Consider the following 18363-nt stretch of genomic DNA (forward strand, 5'->3'; position numbering starts at 1 on the left):
GCACAGGCTCTAGGCGCATGGGCTTCAGTAGTTGTGGCTCGTAGGCTCAGTAGTTGTGGCTCGCGGGTTCTAGAGTGCAGGCTCAGTAGTTGTGGCGCACGGGCTTAGTTGCTCCACAGCATGTGGCATCTTCCTGGACCAGGGCTTGAACCTGTGTCCCCTGCATTGGCAGGCGGATTCTTAAGCACTGCGCCACCAGGGAAGCTCCTACATGGTACCTTTTAAAAGGAGTCTTAAAAGTGCTCATTTTTTTGTGATGGGTTTTCTTTTCTTTTTCATCTCTTTACATATAATTCTTTTTGTAGCTTGGAATAAATTTTCATTCAGTTTCTACTTCCCTATAAATAATCATTAATTTCTGTAACAAGCTTTGGTGGTCTTCCGTAATCAAGTCAAGTCATTCTTTTCTAAACGTGATATATTGTCAAATTTTTAAAACTTTGACACTACAATTATTAGATGAAAAAACTCACAAATTGTTTCTTTTTAAAATGTGTTTCAGATTTCTTGGAGGCCTGCCTGCTTTCTCCTCTTTACCTTTTGTACTGGAAAAGCTCTTTGGTATGTAACAAATAATTTTAGACTGCTTTGGTGGACACTTGGTAAAGTTGTCAATGATCTTTTATATTAGCAGTCAAATCCTAGTTTTACCAGTTAGTCTAATATTTTGTTTTCTCCTTTTCTTGTGTTCTGCTAAGAGGAAGAGGAGGAAGGGGAAAGCAGAGGAGTCAGGAATGACTCTTTCTCAGGTAAAATCGTATTTTCAGTTGATTCACAGTCTGTCCTTGTGAAATGCCCTTCTTTGGACTCGTTAATCTTCCCTGACTCTGAAGTATCCTGCCTGACACCTGTACATCACAGTCACCTGGGTCCTTCCCTCAGTCCCTGTCGTCTCCACTCAGATTTCACACCCATGGATTGGAGATGGGGTGTCAGTGCTCCTGGGCCTCAGGGATTGTTGAGAAGCCCCATCTGGATGCACTGTCTGCTGTCTGTCAACCAGGATAAAGAAGCTGCACATGCATGTCAGGTATTAATATGCACAATACCTGGTAAAATCTGGAAAACAGAACAATTAGGGGGAATTTTTTTTTTAATGGCTAAGAAATTTATTTAACCAAACAATGAAAAACCAATAAAGAGATCAAAGTCAAGAGTGGTCTGATCACAAGGACACTTTGCAGTCTTAGTATATGTGCTGCTGAAGCAGGCACGGCGAGGACACTTTGAGGAAGGAAGATCATAGGCTGGCCAGTCTCACCCTAAATATAAATGCAAAAATCTTCAACACAGCATTAGCACACTATGTCATGGGTCTCGATGATTTGTCTCCCCATCCTATGGGAGAATTATACTTCTAATTCTCTGTGGGCATCAGGCATGGTCAAAGGACTTGCTTAAGCCAATAAAATGAGCAAAAGTGACCCACGCCCTTTTCAAGCCGAAGCTTTAGGAACCATTGTGTGGTTCTACCATGGATCCTTCTGTGATATGAGTGGGGTGTCCTAGATAAGGACTGCTCTACCCTTTTGGGTTCCAGAATGAAGAAAATGTGAATATTGCAGCCAAAATTTAACCTGAGCACGAAATAAACCCTGTTGCTCCAAAAAAAAAAAAGAGTGGTCTGATCAGATTTGCGTTTTAGGACATTATATTGGCAGCAGAGTTACCTGATTTCACTTATCTAATTGCCTGAAAGAGACAATAGACATCATTTAGCTAGGGATATGTTGAAAAGCTGATCTCTGGTGGCCTCGGCCTACAGAGGCTTGAAGCAGGATCTCAGCTCCCAGCTGGAGGTTAAAGTCAGGTCGTGGCAGTGAGAGTGCTGAATCCTAGCCCCTAGACCACGAGGGCCAGTGGCCATTGACAAGGCCCCTGGCCCGAATTCGTTCATAGAAACGAATTTCGACAGACGGAAAGTAGTGAAGCAAGGGAAGTGTTTATTAGGAGGCAAAAGAGTACGTCTGAATAGACACACAAGAAAGAGTCGTACCTTTGTGGTAGTTTGAATCACTTATATAGGGCATTTCTTCTGGGTTTCCTCTGGACAGTCATCTTGCTTTGCCTGGCTCCGAGTCTGTATTTGGTTTATCCCAGGGTCCTCCCCTGTGTGTGCACGAGTCTCTCAGCCAAGGTGGATTCTAGCGAAGAGGCATTAAGGGGAAATTTGTTCTGACTTAACTCAAAGACAATTGAAGCTAAAGGAGCAAGTCACTGACTTAATCTTAATGATTGGGAATGGAATGGAAAGTTCAGAACCTTAAATCAGTGACAGAGGGTGTTTTCTTCCATCCTTGAATTTAAACCATGAAATCAACCTAAATCTCTAGCAGTTGGACATTCTTTAAATCACCTTCATCACCTCCGTTCCTCAGAGGCTGACTTTTTACCTGTGGATTGTATCCTTTGAGACAGAAGTTTTTACCTTTAATGTAGGTAAGGTTCCAGCTTCATTCTTTTGCTAGTAGGTATGTAATTTCTCAGCACCATTTCTTATTGAGACCATCCTACCTTTTTTGTAGTCTTGGCACCCTTGTCTATGCATTTTACATATATTCCAAGGATTATTTGAGTTTTCTAATCTGTTCCATTGGTTTATGTATCTGTGTTTATGCCAGTACCACATCATGTTGATTACTTTGTAATATGTTTTAAAATCTAAAAATGACTGCCTTCCTCTTCTTTTTCAAGAGTATTTTGGCTGTTTGCTGCCTCTTGAATTTTAGCATGACTTTTTTCTATTACTGCAAAAATCGCCTTTGAAATTTTATATAGGGATTCCGTTGAATCTGTAGAAAACTTTGGGTAAATTTGGTCATTTTGTTCTGTTTTTTCCTTTTTTTTTTTGGCTGCTTCACAGGGCTTGCAGGATCTTAGTTCCCCAACCAGTGATTGAACCTGTGCCTCCTGCAGTGGAAGCTCGGAGTCCTAGCCGCTGGGCTGCCAGGGAATTCCCTAATTTGGTCATTTAAAAAATATGAGGTTCCCAATCCATGAGTACAGGGTGTTTCTACGTATCTCTATGCACTTTTTTAAAGAACGTTTAGTACTTTTCAGTGTACAAATCTTGCACCTAGTTGGCTGATCTTTTCCTAAGGATTCTATAGGATTGTTCTCCGATTTTCTGTTGACATTGTTCATTGTATATGCAGCTGATTTTCATGTGCTGATTTTTTATGCTGCAACTTTTTTAAAGTTGTTTTTTGAAGTAGTAGTTTTCTCTTGGAATCTTTTTGCTTTCGATATAGAAAACCTTGTCACCTACAAAAAAAAGATAATTTTACTTCTTTTTCAGTCTGGATAACTTCGAATTTTTTTTTTCATTTTCCAATAACTCTAGCTAACTTGTTCAGTAGTTTCTTGAACAGTAGTGCAGAGTGTGCATCTTTCTCCTTTGTTGTTGTAAGGATTTAGCAGTGTGGACTTCCCGTTTAGTACATCTTTGACTACCTGTTATAGATTTTGGTATGTTGTTTTTATTTTCATTCAGATATTTTAAAAATTTCCTTGTGATTTCTTCTTTGACCCATTGCTTCTTTAAGAATGAACTGTTTAATTTCCACTTTTGGAGCATTTTCCTGTTTTCATTCTGATCTTTATTTCTCGTATCATTTCACTGTGGTTAAAGAAGATACTTTTTATGATCTGAATCTTCATAAATTTGTTAAGATTTGTTTTATTGTCTAGCATGTGGTCTGTCATGGAGAATGTTTCACATGTGCTTGAGAAGGATGTGTTTTCTGCTGCTGTTGGGTGGAGTGTTCTGTACATGTTTGTTAGGTACAATTGTTCTACAGTGTTGTTCAAGTGCTCTGTTTCCTTATTGATCTTTTGGTTTCCATGCATTGGTAAAACTCAGGTATTGAAATCTGATACTAATATTGTGCTGTTATCTATTTCCATTTTTATTTCTGTTAAGAGCTTCTTCATTTTGGGGGGAGCTCTGATGTTAGGTGTATACATACTTGTAATCGTTATAGCTTCTTGGTAAATTTACCCTTTTCTCATTTCATAATGTATTTTGTCTCTTGTGTTAGTTTTTTTCCTTAGTTTATTTTGTCTGATATTGTGCAATCACCCCTGCTCCCTTTAGGATTGAATATCTTTTTCCATCCTTTCACTTTTCACCTTTCCATATCCTTAGATTTGTGAATGTTCACAGTTACAGCTCTGACACACTCTCTGTGTGTCTCTTGCTCTCTGTTTTCCTCCTGTTACTTCCGCTAGTGGTCCCTGCTCAGGCACACTGTACAGTGGTGAAAGGCAGGAGCCCTGGCCAGCCCGCTTCACTCCACTGTAACTTCAGCGGGAATTAATCAAGTGTTTCCTTCTGATCATGATGTTTGGTGGAATATTCTTGCTTAATAACAATATATTTTTTTCCATTTTTTTTTTGTCATGATTTTTTTAATGTGTGGTATGCGGGCGTCTCACTCTTGTGGCCTCTCACGTTGCGGAGCACAGGCTCCGGACGCGCAGGCTCAGCGACCATGGCTCACGGGCCTAGCTGCTCTGCGGCATGTGGGATCTTCCCGGACCGGGGCACGAACCCGTGTCCCCTGCATCGGCAGGCGGACTCTCAACCACTGCGCCACCAGGGAAGCCCTGTCATGATTTTTAATTGTCCAATAAGTTTTTAATTTTACTATCATGATAATTTTATTATTAATCTGTGCAAATAATGTATAATAGTAATAACTTTTCCAACTTTGAGTCAAAGTTTTATTAGTGGAAAAAAAGAAACTCTTTTGCCTTTGTTAATACCTGTCTAAGGCTAAATGGACAAAATCATATTTTTTAATATAGTTATTATATTGAGGTTGGAATTAAAGTATTCTGCTATTTTTTCATGTCTCTACTGTTATTTTTTAGTAGCCCATTATGGAATTATGTGGACAAATGCAGTTGAGTACAATTGATACATTTTCATTGTCTGGAAGATCCTGAAATGCACATGAATAAAAATGATGATGAAAAAATTGTCTGAAAATTTGTCCGGAGAATACTCCTTTCATTTCACTTGATATAGTGTTGACATGTGTGTGCATACATTCATGGATGTACAATTCCATGCTTTAGATAAAAGTCGTCATGATTTTGAAACTATGTATTTTACCTTTTTGCAGTAGAAATTATATTTTTAATATATTCCATGGCCTTGAATATTTTTATACCATTATATTAATGGTTTACATAGTAATACAATTACTAACATTTTGTGTGCATGTGTGCGTGCACACGTGTAATGGCCTTTTAGGCCGTTCCATGTTGTTCACCTTGAACTTCGTTCACGTTTTCTCAGGGAACTGTCTGGCAATGTACTTTTTTTTTTTTTAAGCTTCCAAGAGCATTTTGTTTATTTAACATCCTCCTCCTCCTCCTCCTCCCAGTAGCACTTAGTATGAACACAGCATTGTTCTGAGGGCTTTAAGAACATTAAAGTGTTTAATTCCCATGCATGAAGTGGATCCTAGTTACTACCCTCATTTTACAGTGGAGGAGCCTGAGGTTCAGAGAGGGTAAGAGACTTGCCCAGGGCCACACAGCTGGGATGTGGTGCGGCTGAGACTTGAACCCGGGCAGCCTAGCCCAGAACCTTGAACACACCACCCTGAGCCCTGCCCACAGACAGATTCATGCTGATGTGAGCGCCGGGCAGCAGTGGGCCCTGGTGCTCGGTGTGGAGTCGTCCTCACTGCCCCTCACACAGCCTGGTGGGGCTGGCACTGCCTTTCTCAGCATGCCCCTGCCTCACTGACGGGGCCCCCAAGCCCCTTTGGTCCAGCATAGGCCCCTCCAGACCGTTGGCCACCAGCAGCTCCACCAGGGGACGCTGTGGTCCCACGTGAGCCACTGCGTGTTTCTTAGGCAGCTCCTGTCTGCCCGCCCATTTCTCCCTCCCTTTGCCAGACAGACTGGCATTTTCCATCCCGCTCACGCACCCTGGGTGCTCACCCCTTCCGTGGAAGGGCTGTGACCTGTGGGAAGCTACAGTCAGATGAGGAGGCTTAGGGCAAGGCTCCCTCCAGGAAAACGGGCTCTCCTTCCATCTCCTCTTTTTCCTTTTCCTTCTAAAGGATCCCAAGGGCAAAGGAGGGTGGGGTGGGATTTGAGGGGTGTTGGGAAAGCCCCGAGATTCTGGCAATGTACTTTTAATGCTGTATGTGTTACTTAACTCTTTGATTTTAAACTTCATTTCCAAAGTCCAACCTTCGGAGTTCGGCTGCTTGCTGTGTGATTCCATAGATTCTTGACCTGAGTCGAGTTTCTCAGTGTCTGACACCGTTTTCTCCTCTGCAGTATCGGAACAGGTCTTTCTGTAATGAGCTGTGTTGTTGATAACAAGTTAATACAAGTAAAACATTTAGAGTAATGCATACCACGTAGCAAGTGTTCAGACAGTGTTCGTCTTTGCTGCTGTTATCATCATGATAGGAGATTGTGAGCTTTCCTTAAACCCACTGTGGACTTTGTCGTCTCTGAAGACACCACTCTTGCTCCTCCACCTCCAGGTTTAATTATCCCTCGGTGTGTACAACATATTATCTAACACTTCCATATCGACAACCCGGCGTTGAATTTTTATTTGTATCTATTTCACGTATTTCCTACAAAAATGATAAATCTATATCTATTTGAAGGATATTGTAATCTCTATGACAAAGCATAAGAAATTAAAATTAGACACACAAGTAGCTCCAAATACCTTTACATGACTGTCAGAATACATACTTTTGCATAGCACAGGGAGATCAGCTTGGTGCTTTGTGACCACCTAGAGGGGTGGGATAGGGAGGGTGGGAGGGAGGGAGACGCAAGAGGGAGGAGATATGGGGATATATATATATATATATATATATATGTATGTATAGCTGATTCACTTTGTTATAAAGCAGAAACTAACACACCATTGTAAAGCAATTATACTCCAATAAAGATGTTTAAAAAAAAAGAATACATACTTCAACCTAATAGATCTTTTCACCTCTCCTCATTTTATATGCAAATAAGAACTCTGCTCATGGCCTCTTGGCGAAATGTTTTTTTTATTTAAGGCACGGTTGACCTTCAAGGATGTGGTCATCGAATTCTCTCCAGAAGAGTGGGAATGCCTGGACCCTGCTCAGAGGGTCTTGTACAGGGACGTGATGTTGGAGACCTACAGGAACCTGATCTCTGTAGGTGAGGATAACTTCACTCCAAAAGTTGGGAGGGTGTCTTTGCATTTACCATTGTTTGCCTTTTGGGATCGCCTGCCTTGCTTAACTGAACTCAAAGCCATATTGACCGGGCAAGAAGAGTTTTGCGATGTAGCATCAGGAGTTTTTGGGTTTGTTTGTTTTTTTTTTCAATTTTATTTATTTATTTATTTATTTATTTATCTTTTGTTTCGTTGGGTCTTGGTTGCTGCCCACGGGCTTTCTCTAGTTGCGGCGAGCGGGAGCTGCTTTTCGTTGCTGTGCGCGGGCTTCTCATTGTGGTGGCTTCTGTTGTTGCGGAGCTTGGGCTCTAGGTGCGTGGGCTTCAGTAGTTGTGGCTCATGGGCTCTAGAGCGCAGGCTCAGTAGTTGTGGCGCACGGGCTTAGTTGCTCCGCGGCATGTGGGATCTTCCCAGACCAGGGCTCGAATCCATATCCCCTGCATTGGCAAGCGGATTTTTAACCACTGCGCCACCAGGGAAGTCCTAGCATCAGGAGTTTAAACATGCCCTTTCTTCAGATGACCTGGCCACTTCATGATATACCAGGAGTTTTTCCAGTGCTTGAGTATGTCTAATGCCCAACCGGAAACTTTAAAAATATTTCATTCCCTGTGCTGTACCCCTGTGCTTTTGATTTAGTACTTCTTGGTAGAGAGCTGGATATCTGTATGTTACATTGTTCCCTCTGCATTGAGAAGGAGGCAGGCAGTGGCTGAATTTGTGAAACATTTTTCCAGACCCACCTGTAATGTCCTCACTCTCATGTGAACAGAGAGCTGGAATTCTGGAAAAGCCACAGCAGTTGACATTTCTTTCGATAGGCAGGAATTTCTGTTTTTGATGTGAATATTATTTGCATATTTGAGCAAGAGGAAGCACTCTGGACTGTGAAGAGTGACATGAAAATAGCAGAAAACCAAATGGGTGGGAATGAATCGAAATTTGAGCACAGATCAGATCTCAGAAGGGCAGAGAGGAAGCCACAGCATCAGTAGTGTTTGGGAAAGTCTACACAGATGGAGAGTTGTCTGGGAAAACAGAAGTTTATTTGTTGTCAAGTCTGAGAGGAAATTTTTCTTCTCCCTGAGTTATCACTGTCTCTAAAATGTATCATGTCACCCTCCAGTGGTGCAGGAGCTCCATCAGCAACAAAGGCAAAGTCTTCCCTCTGCTGTGGCCTCTCCCGTTGCGGAGCACAGGCTCCAGACGCGCAGGCCCAGCGGCCATGGCTCACTGGCCCAGCCGCTCTGCGGCATGAGGGATCCTCCCAGACCGGGGCGCGAACCCGGTTCCCCTGCATCGGCAGGCGGACGCGCAACCACTGCGCCACCAGGGAAGCCCGTAGGCAAAGTCTTTATCATGGTCTACATCACTTGGCCATTTGGCTCCTGTGAACTTGTTATTCTTTGATTTTGAGAGGCATGAAGAGGGTTGTTTTAAAGGGGTCTGTTGCTCCCTCAGCTCTCCTTTTGGACTTGATTCCCTTCAATGCTCAGTTCTCAGTTCTGGCACCTCAGAACCTGCATGGAGCTGTCTCAAGCCCTGTCTGCTTGTTTAGATCCCTCAGCCATTTTTTCTGTTCTGACTTGGCCACACATATCACGGATGTGTGTAATAGAGAGGTGCATTCGGTCTTCTGTAACTGTTACTTAAGAAAACTGTAAAGACGGTGGACAGAGAGATCCTCGTTTTCATCCCTAGTCCCTCCTGGGGAGAATATATGAATCTTTCTGACTAGCTTGGAATCTGTGGGTCAAGCTCATGATTCCATGTTAAGGACTCATAATATCTGAACCCCATATCTCGTATTTTTTTCCTCTCTTAGTGCTCTACCTTGTAGGGAAATATATATTCTTTCTGATTTCATATTCTCCCAGGTTTGCATGCTTTTGCCTGTGAAACTTACTTTGAAATACATAACTCCCAGGGTCTGAAATTTTATCCCATTTCTTTGCTGTGATAATGTACCTGCAGTTAATGGACAACTTCTGCTGGACACTGTGGAATGGGTTTACTGTGTAACATTAAATTCTTTCTTAAAAAATAAATTTATTTATTTTATTTATTTGTTTTTGGCTGTGTTGGGTCTTCGTTGCTGCGTGCGGGCTTTCTCTAGTTGTGGCGAGCGGGGGCTACTCTTTGTTGCAGTGCATGGGCTTCTCATTGCAGTGGCTTCTCTTGTTGTGGAGCACGGGCTCTAGGTGTGCAGGCTTCAGCAGTTGTGGCTCACAGGCTCTAGAGCGCAGCCTCAGTAGTTGTGGCACATGGGCTTAGTTGCCCCGCGGCATGTGGATCTTCCCGGACCAGGGTTCGAACCTGTGTCCCCTGCATTGGCAGGCAGATTCTTAACCACTGCACCACCAGGGAAGTCCCAACATTAAATTCTTGATGGTGAATACTTTCCCTCATTTTTGCAATATTTACTGCTACATAGAAAATCACCACTATAAGCTAGTTAGTAGGGGGGGTCAGCGTGTTCTAGGATGCAAAATAAAGACCCTGATTGCTAAGTCTTTCCAGTTCTTTTTCTGGTTTTGAGGAAAGTTACCAAAGCATGTGTCAATAGCACTGTGACAATGTTTTTTACATATACTACTGATCATCACATCCCCTTTGATCCTCAAGAAATGGTATAGGAATTTCTCCTAGAGATAACATTGTCCAAGTTCACATCCTCAAGTTAGGCTATTGACTAAACTGTTGTTGATGCCATATTTTTTGTCACCTGTGTGCCCACTGTTCATTCTACATCCACCCTTAATTTTGCAGCGTCTTAATGAGAGAGCTTGGGCATTCCCTGGCGGTCCAGTGGTTAGGACTTTCACTGCCGAGGGCACGGGTTCAATCCCTGGTCAGGGAACTAAGATCCCACAAGCCATGCTGTGGTCAAAAAAAAAAAAAATTGACACAGCTTATGAAGTGGAGTGATACCTTCAATGATGAACCATCATTTGTTTTGTTTACGGCACTGCTACTTTCATTTTGTACTTTTCTATGCATAATAAATGGTCTTGATTTTATTTCTTTAATCATCAGGTCTATGTATTTGATGTTGCTCTTAGTGGTTTTGTTTCCTATTTTCCACGTGTGGTTGGTTGATTGGGGAAGAGCCAGCCCTCTTACGGTAGAACTGGTGACTAGTTCTTTTTAGAGTTCTTTATATAGTCTCGATATCCTACTATGGCGTAGATCATTTGTAAATATTTTCTCCCATACAGTAGATTACTTTTGACTCTACTGAGTGCGCTCTAATCACAGTAGTTTATAACTTTGAGGTAGTTCAAATTGCTGCTTTTACTTTGTCACCTGTGATTTTTGTGTTATATCTGATAAATCATTGGTGAATGCAGTGTCAGAAAACTTCTCCTGTATGTTTACTTCTAGCAGTTTTATACATTTTGGTCTTTGATTTAGGTCTTTCATTAGTTTTGTATATCATATAAGTTAATGGTCCAACTTAATTGTTCTATATTTGGATAACTGGTTTCCTCCACATCTTTTTTTTAATAGACTGCCCTTCCCCCATTGAGTTGTCTTGACCCCCTTGTACAACATCATTTGACCATGTACAAGAGATTTTTTTTTTTGACGTCTCTGTACAATTTCACCAGACTCTCTGTCTTTATCTTTGTACCACGGTGTTGTGATTAGTGTAGGTTTGGAGTAAGTTTTGAAATAAAGACATGTGAGACCTATGACTTTGTTCTTTTCAAGCTTATTTTGCTGTTCAACATCTTTTGAGATTCCAAATGAATCTGTAGGGTGTATTTATCTATTTCGTCAAGAAATGCTATCGGGATTTTACTAGGGAGTGGGTTGAATCTGTTGATCACTGTGGGTAATATTGACATCTTGACAATATTGACTTCAAATACATGAATTTAGGATATCCTCGCATCAATTTGTGTCTTTTCTAATATTTTTAGCCATGTTTTTAGTTCATGGTGTACACATCTTTCTGTCCTGTATAAGGTTATGCCCAAGTGTTTAGTTTTATTTATTTACTTATTTTAAAATTTTATTTGTTTGTTTGTTTTTATGTGGTTGCGCCAGGTCTTAGTTGCTGCTCGCTGGCTCCTTAGTTGTGGCAGGTGGGCTCCTTAGTTGTGGCATGCATGTGGGATCTAGTTCCCTGACGAGGAATCGAACCTGGGCCACCTGCATTGGGAGCGCGGAGTCTTAACCACTGCGCCACCAGGGAAGTCCCCTTGTTTTATTTTTTGATGTTATTGTAAATGGAATTGTTTTCTCAATTTCTTTCTTGATTTTTCATTGTTAATATATAGAAACACAAGTGATTTTTGTGTGTTGATTTAATATCTTGTAATTTTTCTGAGTTCATTCATTATTTCTAGCAGATTTTTAAGTAGGATCTTCATGGTTTTCTACATATTACATCATGTTGCTTTAAAACACATTATTTTGTTTCCTTTTTCTATTTGGATACTTCTTTGTCTTTTTATGCCTATTTGTTCCTGCTAGGATTTCCAGGAATAAGCTTTTAGAAATAGAGCAGGTATCCTTTTCCAGTTTCTGATTTAGAAAGAATGCTTTCAGTCTTTGACCAGTGAGCCTGATGTTAGCTGTCGGCAGTTAATATATGTCCTTCAGTATGTTGCAGTAGCTTTTTATTTTATTTTATTTTATTTTATTTTATTTATTTTTTTTTTTTTGTGGTATGCGGGCCTCCCTCTGTTGTGGCCTCTCCCGTCCTCTCCCGTTGCGGAGCACAGGCTCCGGACGCGCAGGCTCAGCGGCCATGGCTCACGGGCCCAGCCGCTCCGCGGCATGTGGGATCCTCCCAGACCGGGGCGCGAACCCGGTTCCCCTGCATCGGCAGGTGGACGCGCAACCACTGCGCCACCAGGAAAGCCCCTATTTTATTTTTTTAAATTTTTTTTTAAATCTTTTTTTTTTTAAGAAGATGTTGGGGATAGGAGTTTATTAATTTATTTTGGCTGTGTTGGGTCTTCGTTTCTGTGCGAGGGCTTTCTCTAGTTGTGGCAAGTGGCTGCCACTCTTCATCGCGGTGCGCGGGGCTCTCACTATCGCGGCCTGTCTTGTTGCGGAGCACAAGCTCCAGACGCGCAGGCTCAGTAGTTGTGGCTCACGGGCCTAGTTGCTCCGTGGCACGTGGGATCCTCCCAGACCAGGGCTCGAACCCGTGTCCCCTGCATTAGCAGGTAGATTCTCAACCACTGCGCCACCAGGGAAGCCCTGCAGTAGCTTTTTAAATTCCTTTTTTATTGAGTGTTTTTATCATGAAAGCCTGTTGACTTGTGTCATATGGTTTTTACTGCATCAGCTGAGATGGTCATTTTATTTTTTGTTTCATTCTGTTAATGTACTGTTTTACACCAAAAGTTTGCATATCTTGAACCACCTTACATTTCAAGAATGTATCACCTTATGTTATTGTATATAATCCTTTTAGTGTGGTGTTAGTTTTAGTTTAATTTTTTTAAATTAAGTAATTAATCAATTAATTGATTTATGACTCTGTTGGGTCTTCATTGTTGTGCGTGGGCTTTCTCTAGTTGTGGTGAACAGGGGCTACTCTTTGTTGTGGTGTGCGGGCTTCTCATTGCAGTGGCTTCTCTTGTTGTGGAGCACAGGATCTAGGTGAGCCCGCTAGGTGAGCGGGCTTCAGTAGTTGTGGCACGTGGGCTCAGTAGTTGTGGCTCACGGGCTCTAGAGCACAGGCTCAGTAGTTTTGGTGCACGGGCTTAGTTGCTCCGCGGCATGTGGGATCTTCCCAGACCAGGGATTGAACCCGTGTCCTCTGCATTGGCAGGCGGATTCTTAACCACTGCCCTAGCCGAGAAGTCCCCCATTTCCTTTTGATGGACTTATTCTAGTTTTTCCTTCAGGTTTCAGCTAAGAACCGTCTTGCACATCTCATGGAATATTATATCTGTTCTTTGTGAAAATATGCATGGAAATGGGACTTAGGGAATATTGAATTTGATACCCTACATAGCAAACAATGTAATAGATGTACAACTGCTTTATATCTAAAATATTCTGTTCGCTCTCTTTTTAAATCTCTTTCATTTTGGCCGCATACCCATAGGATAATTTCCAGTTAAAAATTGAACAGTATTGTGTTACTTGCTAAGCCAATTTTTCTTTTCTTTTAACCTCCTTATTTTTAGTTGCCTCGTACAGTTTTATTCACACATATATGCAGTCACAAGGAGTGATACCCCGTGTCTATTATTCCCTGCGCTTCACTGAGGCCCTTATCAGTCCTGGTCTTTCTTTACATGGTCCCTTGATGCTGACAGAAACACTGTCATTTGCTCACATACTTAAGTTGTTCTCCTGATCTCTCCAGTTTCCACAGCATTTCTTCACCCATCACTCCACCTTTCTCATTACTCACACTGTAAAAATGATCCCTTTTCATCCATTGAACAACTTTCTCAGGATATGACTTTAATTAATATGTGCAACCATGATGACTCAGAAACCATTTGAAGGAGGGATTGCTGAATAACAGTATTAGTTACACAGCTCACTTCTTGTTGCATCTCCTTTGAGTTTTCCTTTCGAAACTACTGGTATTTGTATGTTGAGTCTTAATTTGTATATGCTTTGTGGTTATGGTGGAAAAACTTCTTTTTGAGAACTAATACAAGTTTTTCCAATTGAATGTTTTGTCACAGTGTGTTTGCAGGTAGGCTGCCCTAAACTTAAGTTGAATTACGTGTAATCACTGTTTCTTTAGTAAAGAATCCTATTCTTTAGTGTTCCTAAAAATCTTTAACATCGTGGTTGAGAGGTTTCATAACTGTGTTTGGTAAAAGTATTACTTTTGGTGTAACATCATATATTCACCATGAAACATTTATTCATGCAGTGTAATGAATAGTATACCTATGGTCCTTTTTATCTTGTAGATCTCTCTCATATACACATGATCAAGAAATTACAACTAAAATCAAACACTGATACAGGAGAAATATTCCAAACAGTGATGTTGGGAAGCCATGGAAGCTGTGAAATCAAGCATTTTTACCTACAGGAAATACAGGAGAATATGCATGACCTTGGGTGTCAGTGGAGAGATGATGAAAGAAATTACAAAACTATCCCTGCATCCCCTAACAAAGATGTCACTTATAGAAGAGTTCGACATGGTGGAAGGGATTCAGGAAAGAATCCGATTGCAAATAGGCTGGCATTAAGCTTTTCGGATGAACTGCATATGTTTAAAAGTAAACAGAAAATTTATGAATTTCATCAAGCTGATAAGAGCATCAACAATAGCACCTCATTTTCACCATCTCAAGAAATTTCTCCTACTGGCCAATCCAAAATTTCTAATATACATGGGAGTGATTTTATGCATCTTTCAATACTGACAAAAGACCAGAAACCACACAGGGAAGGTCCTTACAAATGTAATGAGTATGGCAAAACCTCTCCTAAGGGCTCAAACCTCAGTAGATATCAGAGAATCCACACAGGAGAGAAATTGCGTAAATGTGATGTGTGTGGCAAGGTCTTTAGTCGAAATTCACACCTTGTGAGTCATAAGAGGGTTCATACTGGAGAGAAACCTTATAAATGTAATGAGTGTGGCAAGAGGTTTAGTCAAAATTCACATCTTACAAGTCATCAGAGAATTCATACTGGAGAGATGCCTTATAAGTGTAATTTGTGTGGGAAGACCATTTATTCTACCTCAGGCCTCAGGAGACATATGATAATCCATAGAGAAGCTAAGCGATATAAATGTGATGTATGTGGCAAAGTCTTTAATCAGAATACAGTCCTTGTAGTTCATCAGAGAATTCATACTGGAGAGAAACCTTACAAATGTGGTGAATGTGGCAGTGTCTTTAGTCAGAAAACACACCTTACAAGTCATCTGGTAACTCATACTGGAGAGAAACCTCACAAATGTAATGAGTGTGGCAAGTTTTTTCGGGATAAGAGAACCTTTACAAGGCATCAACAAATTCATACTGCAGTGAAACCTTACAGATGTAATGAGTGTGGGAAGTTCTTTCGTGAGAAGCCCACCCTTACAAGGCATCAGCAAGTTCACACTGGAGAGAAGCCTTACAAATGTAATGAGTGTGGCAGAGTCTTCGGTCAAAATTCAAACCTTGCTCGTCATCAGAGAATTCATAATGGTGAGAAACCTTACACATGTAATGAGTGCGGCAAGCTCTTTAATCGAAAAGGAAACCTTGCAGTTCATCAGAGAATTCATACTGGAGAGAAACCTTACAAATGTAGTGAGTGTGGCAAAGTGTTTAGTAAAAATTCAAACCTCGTGTGTCATCAGAGAATTCATACTGGGGAGAAACCTTACAAATGTAATGAGTGCGGCAAAGTCTTTCGTTACAAACAACGTCTTCAAATTCATCACAGACTACATAATGGATAGAAACCTTGTAAATGTATTGAGTGTGGAAAAGTCTTTACTCAGGTCTCAACCTTTGCTACACATCAGAAAATCCATACTTAAGAAAAACCATATAAATGTGTTGTATGTGGAAAGGTCTTCAAAATTCAAACTTGAAAAAAAATTCAAATTTGAAAATTCACACCTTACAATTCTTTGGAGAAATTACAGTGGGGAGAAACTGTACAAGTATCATGAGTGTCGTAAAGTTTTTGTGTGTGCAGCCTCTCTTACCGCCAGATAATCTATAATGGAAAGAAACCTTGCAAGTAAACTGACTGTCTACATGTGTTTAGTCAAAATTCATACCTTATAATCTGCGCAAGAATTCATACTGGAGAGAAACCTTGCAAATGTAATGTGTGTGGCAAATTCTTCAGTGTACTCTTAAGCCTGACTGAACATCAGGTAGTCCATGATCTTGAGAGAGTTTAACAGGGTAGTGAAGTGTCAAGGCATTTAGTAGGTGTCCACATTTTCGGCTTTATTAGAATACTTATTCTGGAAAAAAACCAGATAAATGTAATTATTGTGGCCAGGTCTTTAGAAAAGGAATTTACTCACCAAGTAATTCATTCTGGAGATTACCTCACAGATGTTATGAATGGGAAAACCTTTCCTTGGGGCTAACAGCTCACCAGGCATCAGATAATCTGTGCTGGATTATTGTGAAATTATTCCTCCTATGTTTGCATCATTACCACTGTGCTATTGTCTGTGCCAGAGAAATCCCTGTTTGAGGTGGGAGCACTTCCTCCACTTCTCATAGACTCTGCCTCTTAGTCTCAAACAGCAAAATACTCCTCTGATTGCTTCCTGGTGCCAAGACTAGCCGCTTAGCATTTTTTTTTTTTTTTTTGCGGTATGCGGGCCTCTCACTGTCACAGCCTCTCCCGTTGCGGAGCACAGGCTCCGGACGCGCAGGCGCAGCGGCCATGGCTCACGGGCCCAGCCGCTCCGCCTCACTGTCACAGCCTCTCCCGTTGCGGAGCACAGGCTCCGGACGCGCAGGCGCAGCGGCCATGGCTCACGGGCCCAGCCACCCCGCGGCACGTGGGATCCTCCCGGACCGGGGCACGAACCCGTGTCCCCTGCATCGGCAGGTGGACTCTCAACCTCTGCGCCACCAGGGAAGCCCCCGCTTAGCATTTTGTAACAGTGTTTGGGGGAGAAGGTGACAGCCAGTCTCTGTGACGTGTTTGTGATTCTGACGTACCATTTTCTAGAACTGCAACATAACTTCAGCGGAAGTGCAAGGATAGTGCACGCTTGGTGTGGCGAGAATGTTTCTGCAAAACTTTGTTTCCAGTTGCCAATTCCCTCAAACAACTACAAGTTGCTAATGAACATCACTACAGTGTAGCAGAGACTCTTCCTTTTCCTTGACCCGTTATTTTCTTAGTTTACACATTTTTCTTTTACTTTTTTGAGCGTTCTCCAATATATTACATTTTAAATTTCAATTTCATTTGTAAGTTTCTAGTATGTAGAATTGCAATCGATTTTTGCATGTTCTACTTGTGTCCTGACACCTTGTAAATTATTCTTTTTCCAGAAATGTTTGTAGGTTCTTTTGTTTTTCTACATACACCATATAATTAAATTTCCTATTTATACTGTACATAATTACCACAGAGTGCCTTAAATAAACAAATTTATTCTCTTCTTTTTCTGTCCAGAGTTGTAAATGGACCCAAAGCACTGGGCTCTTTTGGGTACTCTAGGTCACATTTCGTTTTCTTTCCTTTCCTAAATTCCAAATATCACTTTCATCCTTATCCTCATGGTCTTCATGTGGGTTTGCATGACACACTCTTAATTAATCAATGCTTTTGTTTAGTTATCTTCTTTTCATTTGAGCATTTCCTGAGCACATTGTTTAAATTAGGCCACCATCTCACTCTATCATTGTATTAATATATATCTACCTCTTCATTGTACCTAATACAGTCATATCTTATTTAATAATTGCTGACATTCCCTTATACAGTATAAGCTCCTGAAGGCAGGTTATTGTATTTCTTCCTACATATTCAGGGATTGGCCTCATTCCCCATTGAAAGAATGAGTGAATGTACTTTATGAGTGCAAAGACGGTTAGTGTGATGGATAGGATCATAGATCAGTAGGTCAGATGGTCAAATGAACATGTGATTATATTTGTGGACTGAAATTTAATTGTCCTGTACTTTACAGCCTGATGTTCTGAATATTTCTCATAAATTCTCACACCATAATTTTTTCACACATGAATTTTCCACAACACATGCTAAACAGTTCTAGCTCATGAGTGAAGTGATGTCTTCATGAAGTTTTCTTAAGCCACAACATTTTAAATTCAAGATTCTTTCTCAAATGCTCTGTTCTGTCCCCATCACTAAATAACAATCCTATTTCTCAGGTCGGACAGTTTCTATTTGTGATAGATTGCCTGGAAAACAGTAACTGAAAGAAATAGGTTTATCATTCTCACCTAACAGGAAGTCCAGAGGGTGCTGTGTTGGATGTGATGGGTCCTCTCCCTTCTTCCTCCATGACCACTTAGTCTTCAGTGTTTTTCTAGCAACCTGGCTGCTGGATGACTAAGGAGATTGATCATTGTGATGTAAAATCCTTTTCAATTTTAGATTTTGTCTCCTTTTCATAGAAATATTAATTTGAGACATCTTTTCCCAATATATTAGCAATTTGTGTTCAATATCCACCATGATTTTAATATGAAATGTGAATTTTCAAGTTT

At 41.0% G+C, this 18363-nt stretch overlaps 1 protein-coding gene across 1 annotated transcript in view; it reads left to right on the forward strand.

Moving 5' to 3' along the window:
• Positions 1-16577, forward strand: part of LOC102987569 (zinc finger protein 347-like) — an 18897-nt gene extending 2320 nt beyond the window's left edge. Inside the window, exons 2-5 of the mRNA XM_024132591.3 lie at positions 503-561; positions 699-1030; positions 7059-7185; positions 14107-16577. Coding sequence (XP_023988359.1) covers positions 914-1030; positions 7059-7185; positions 14107-15605 — 1743 coding nt within the window. The 5' untranslated portion in view covers positions 503-561; positions 699-913 and the 3' untranslated portion in view covers positions 15606-16577. The remainder of the gene's footprint in view (positions 1-502; positions 562-698; positions 1031-7058; positions 7186-14106) is intronic.
• The last annotated feature ends 1786 nt before the right edge of the window (positions 16578-18363 follow it).

The sequence above is a fragment of the Physeter macrocephalus genome, chromosome 17 (assembly GCF_002837175.3).
Source record: "Physeter macrocephalus isolate SW-GA chromosome 17, ASM283717v5, whole genome shotgun sequence".
Classification (NCBI taxonomy): Eukaryota; Metazoa; Chordata; class Mammalia; order Artiodactyla; family Physeteridae; genus Physeter; species Physeter macrocephalus.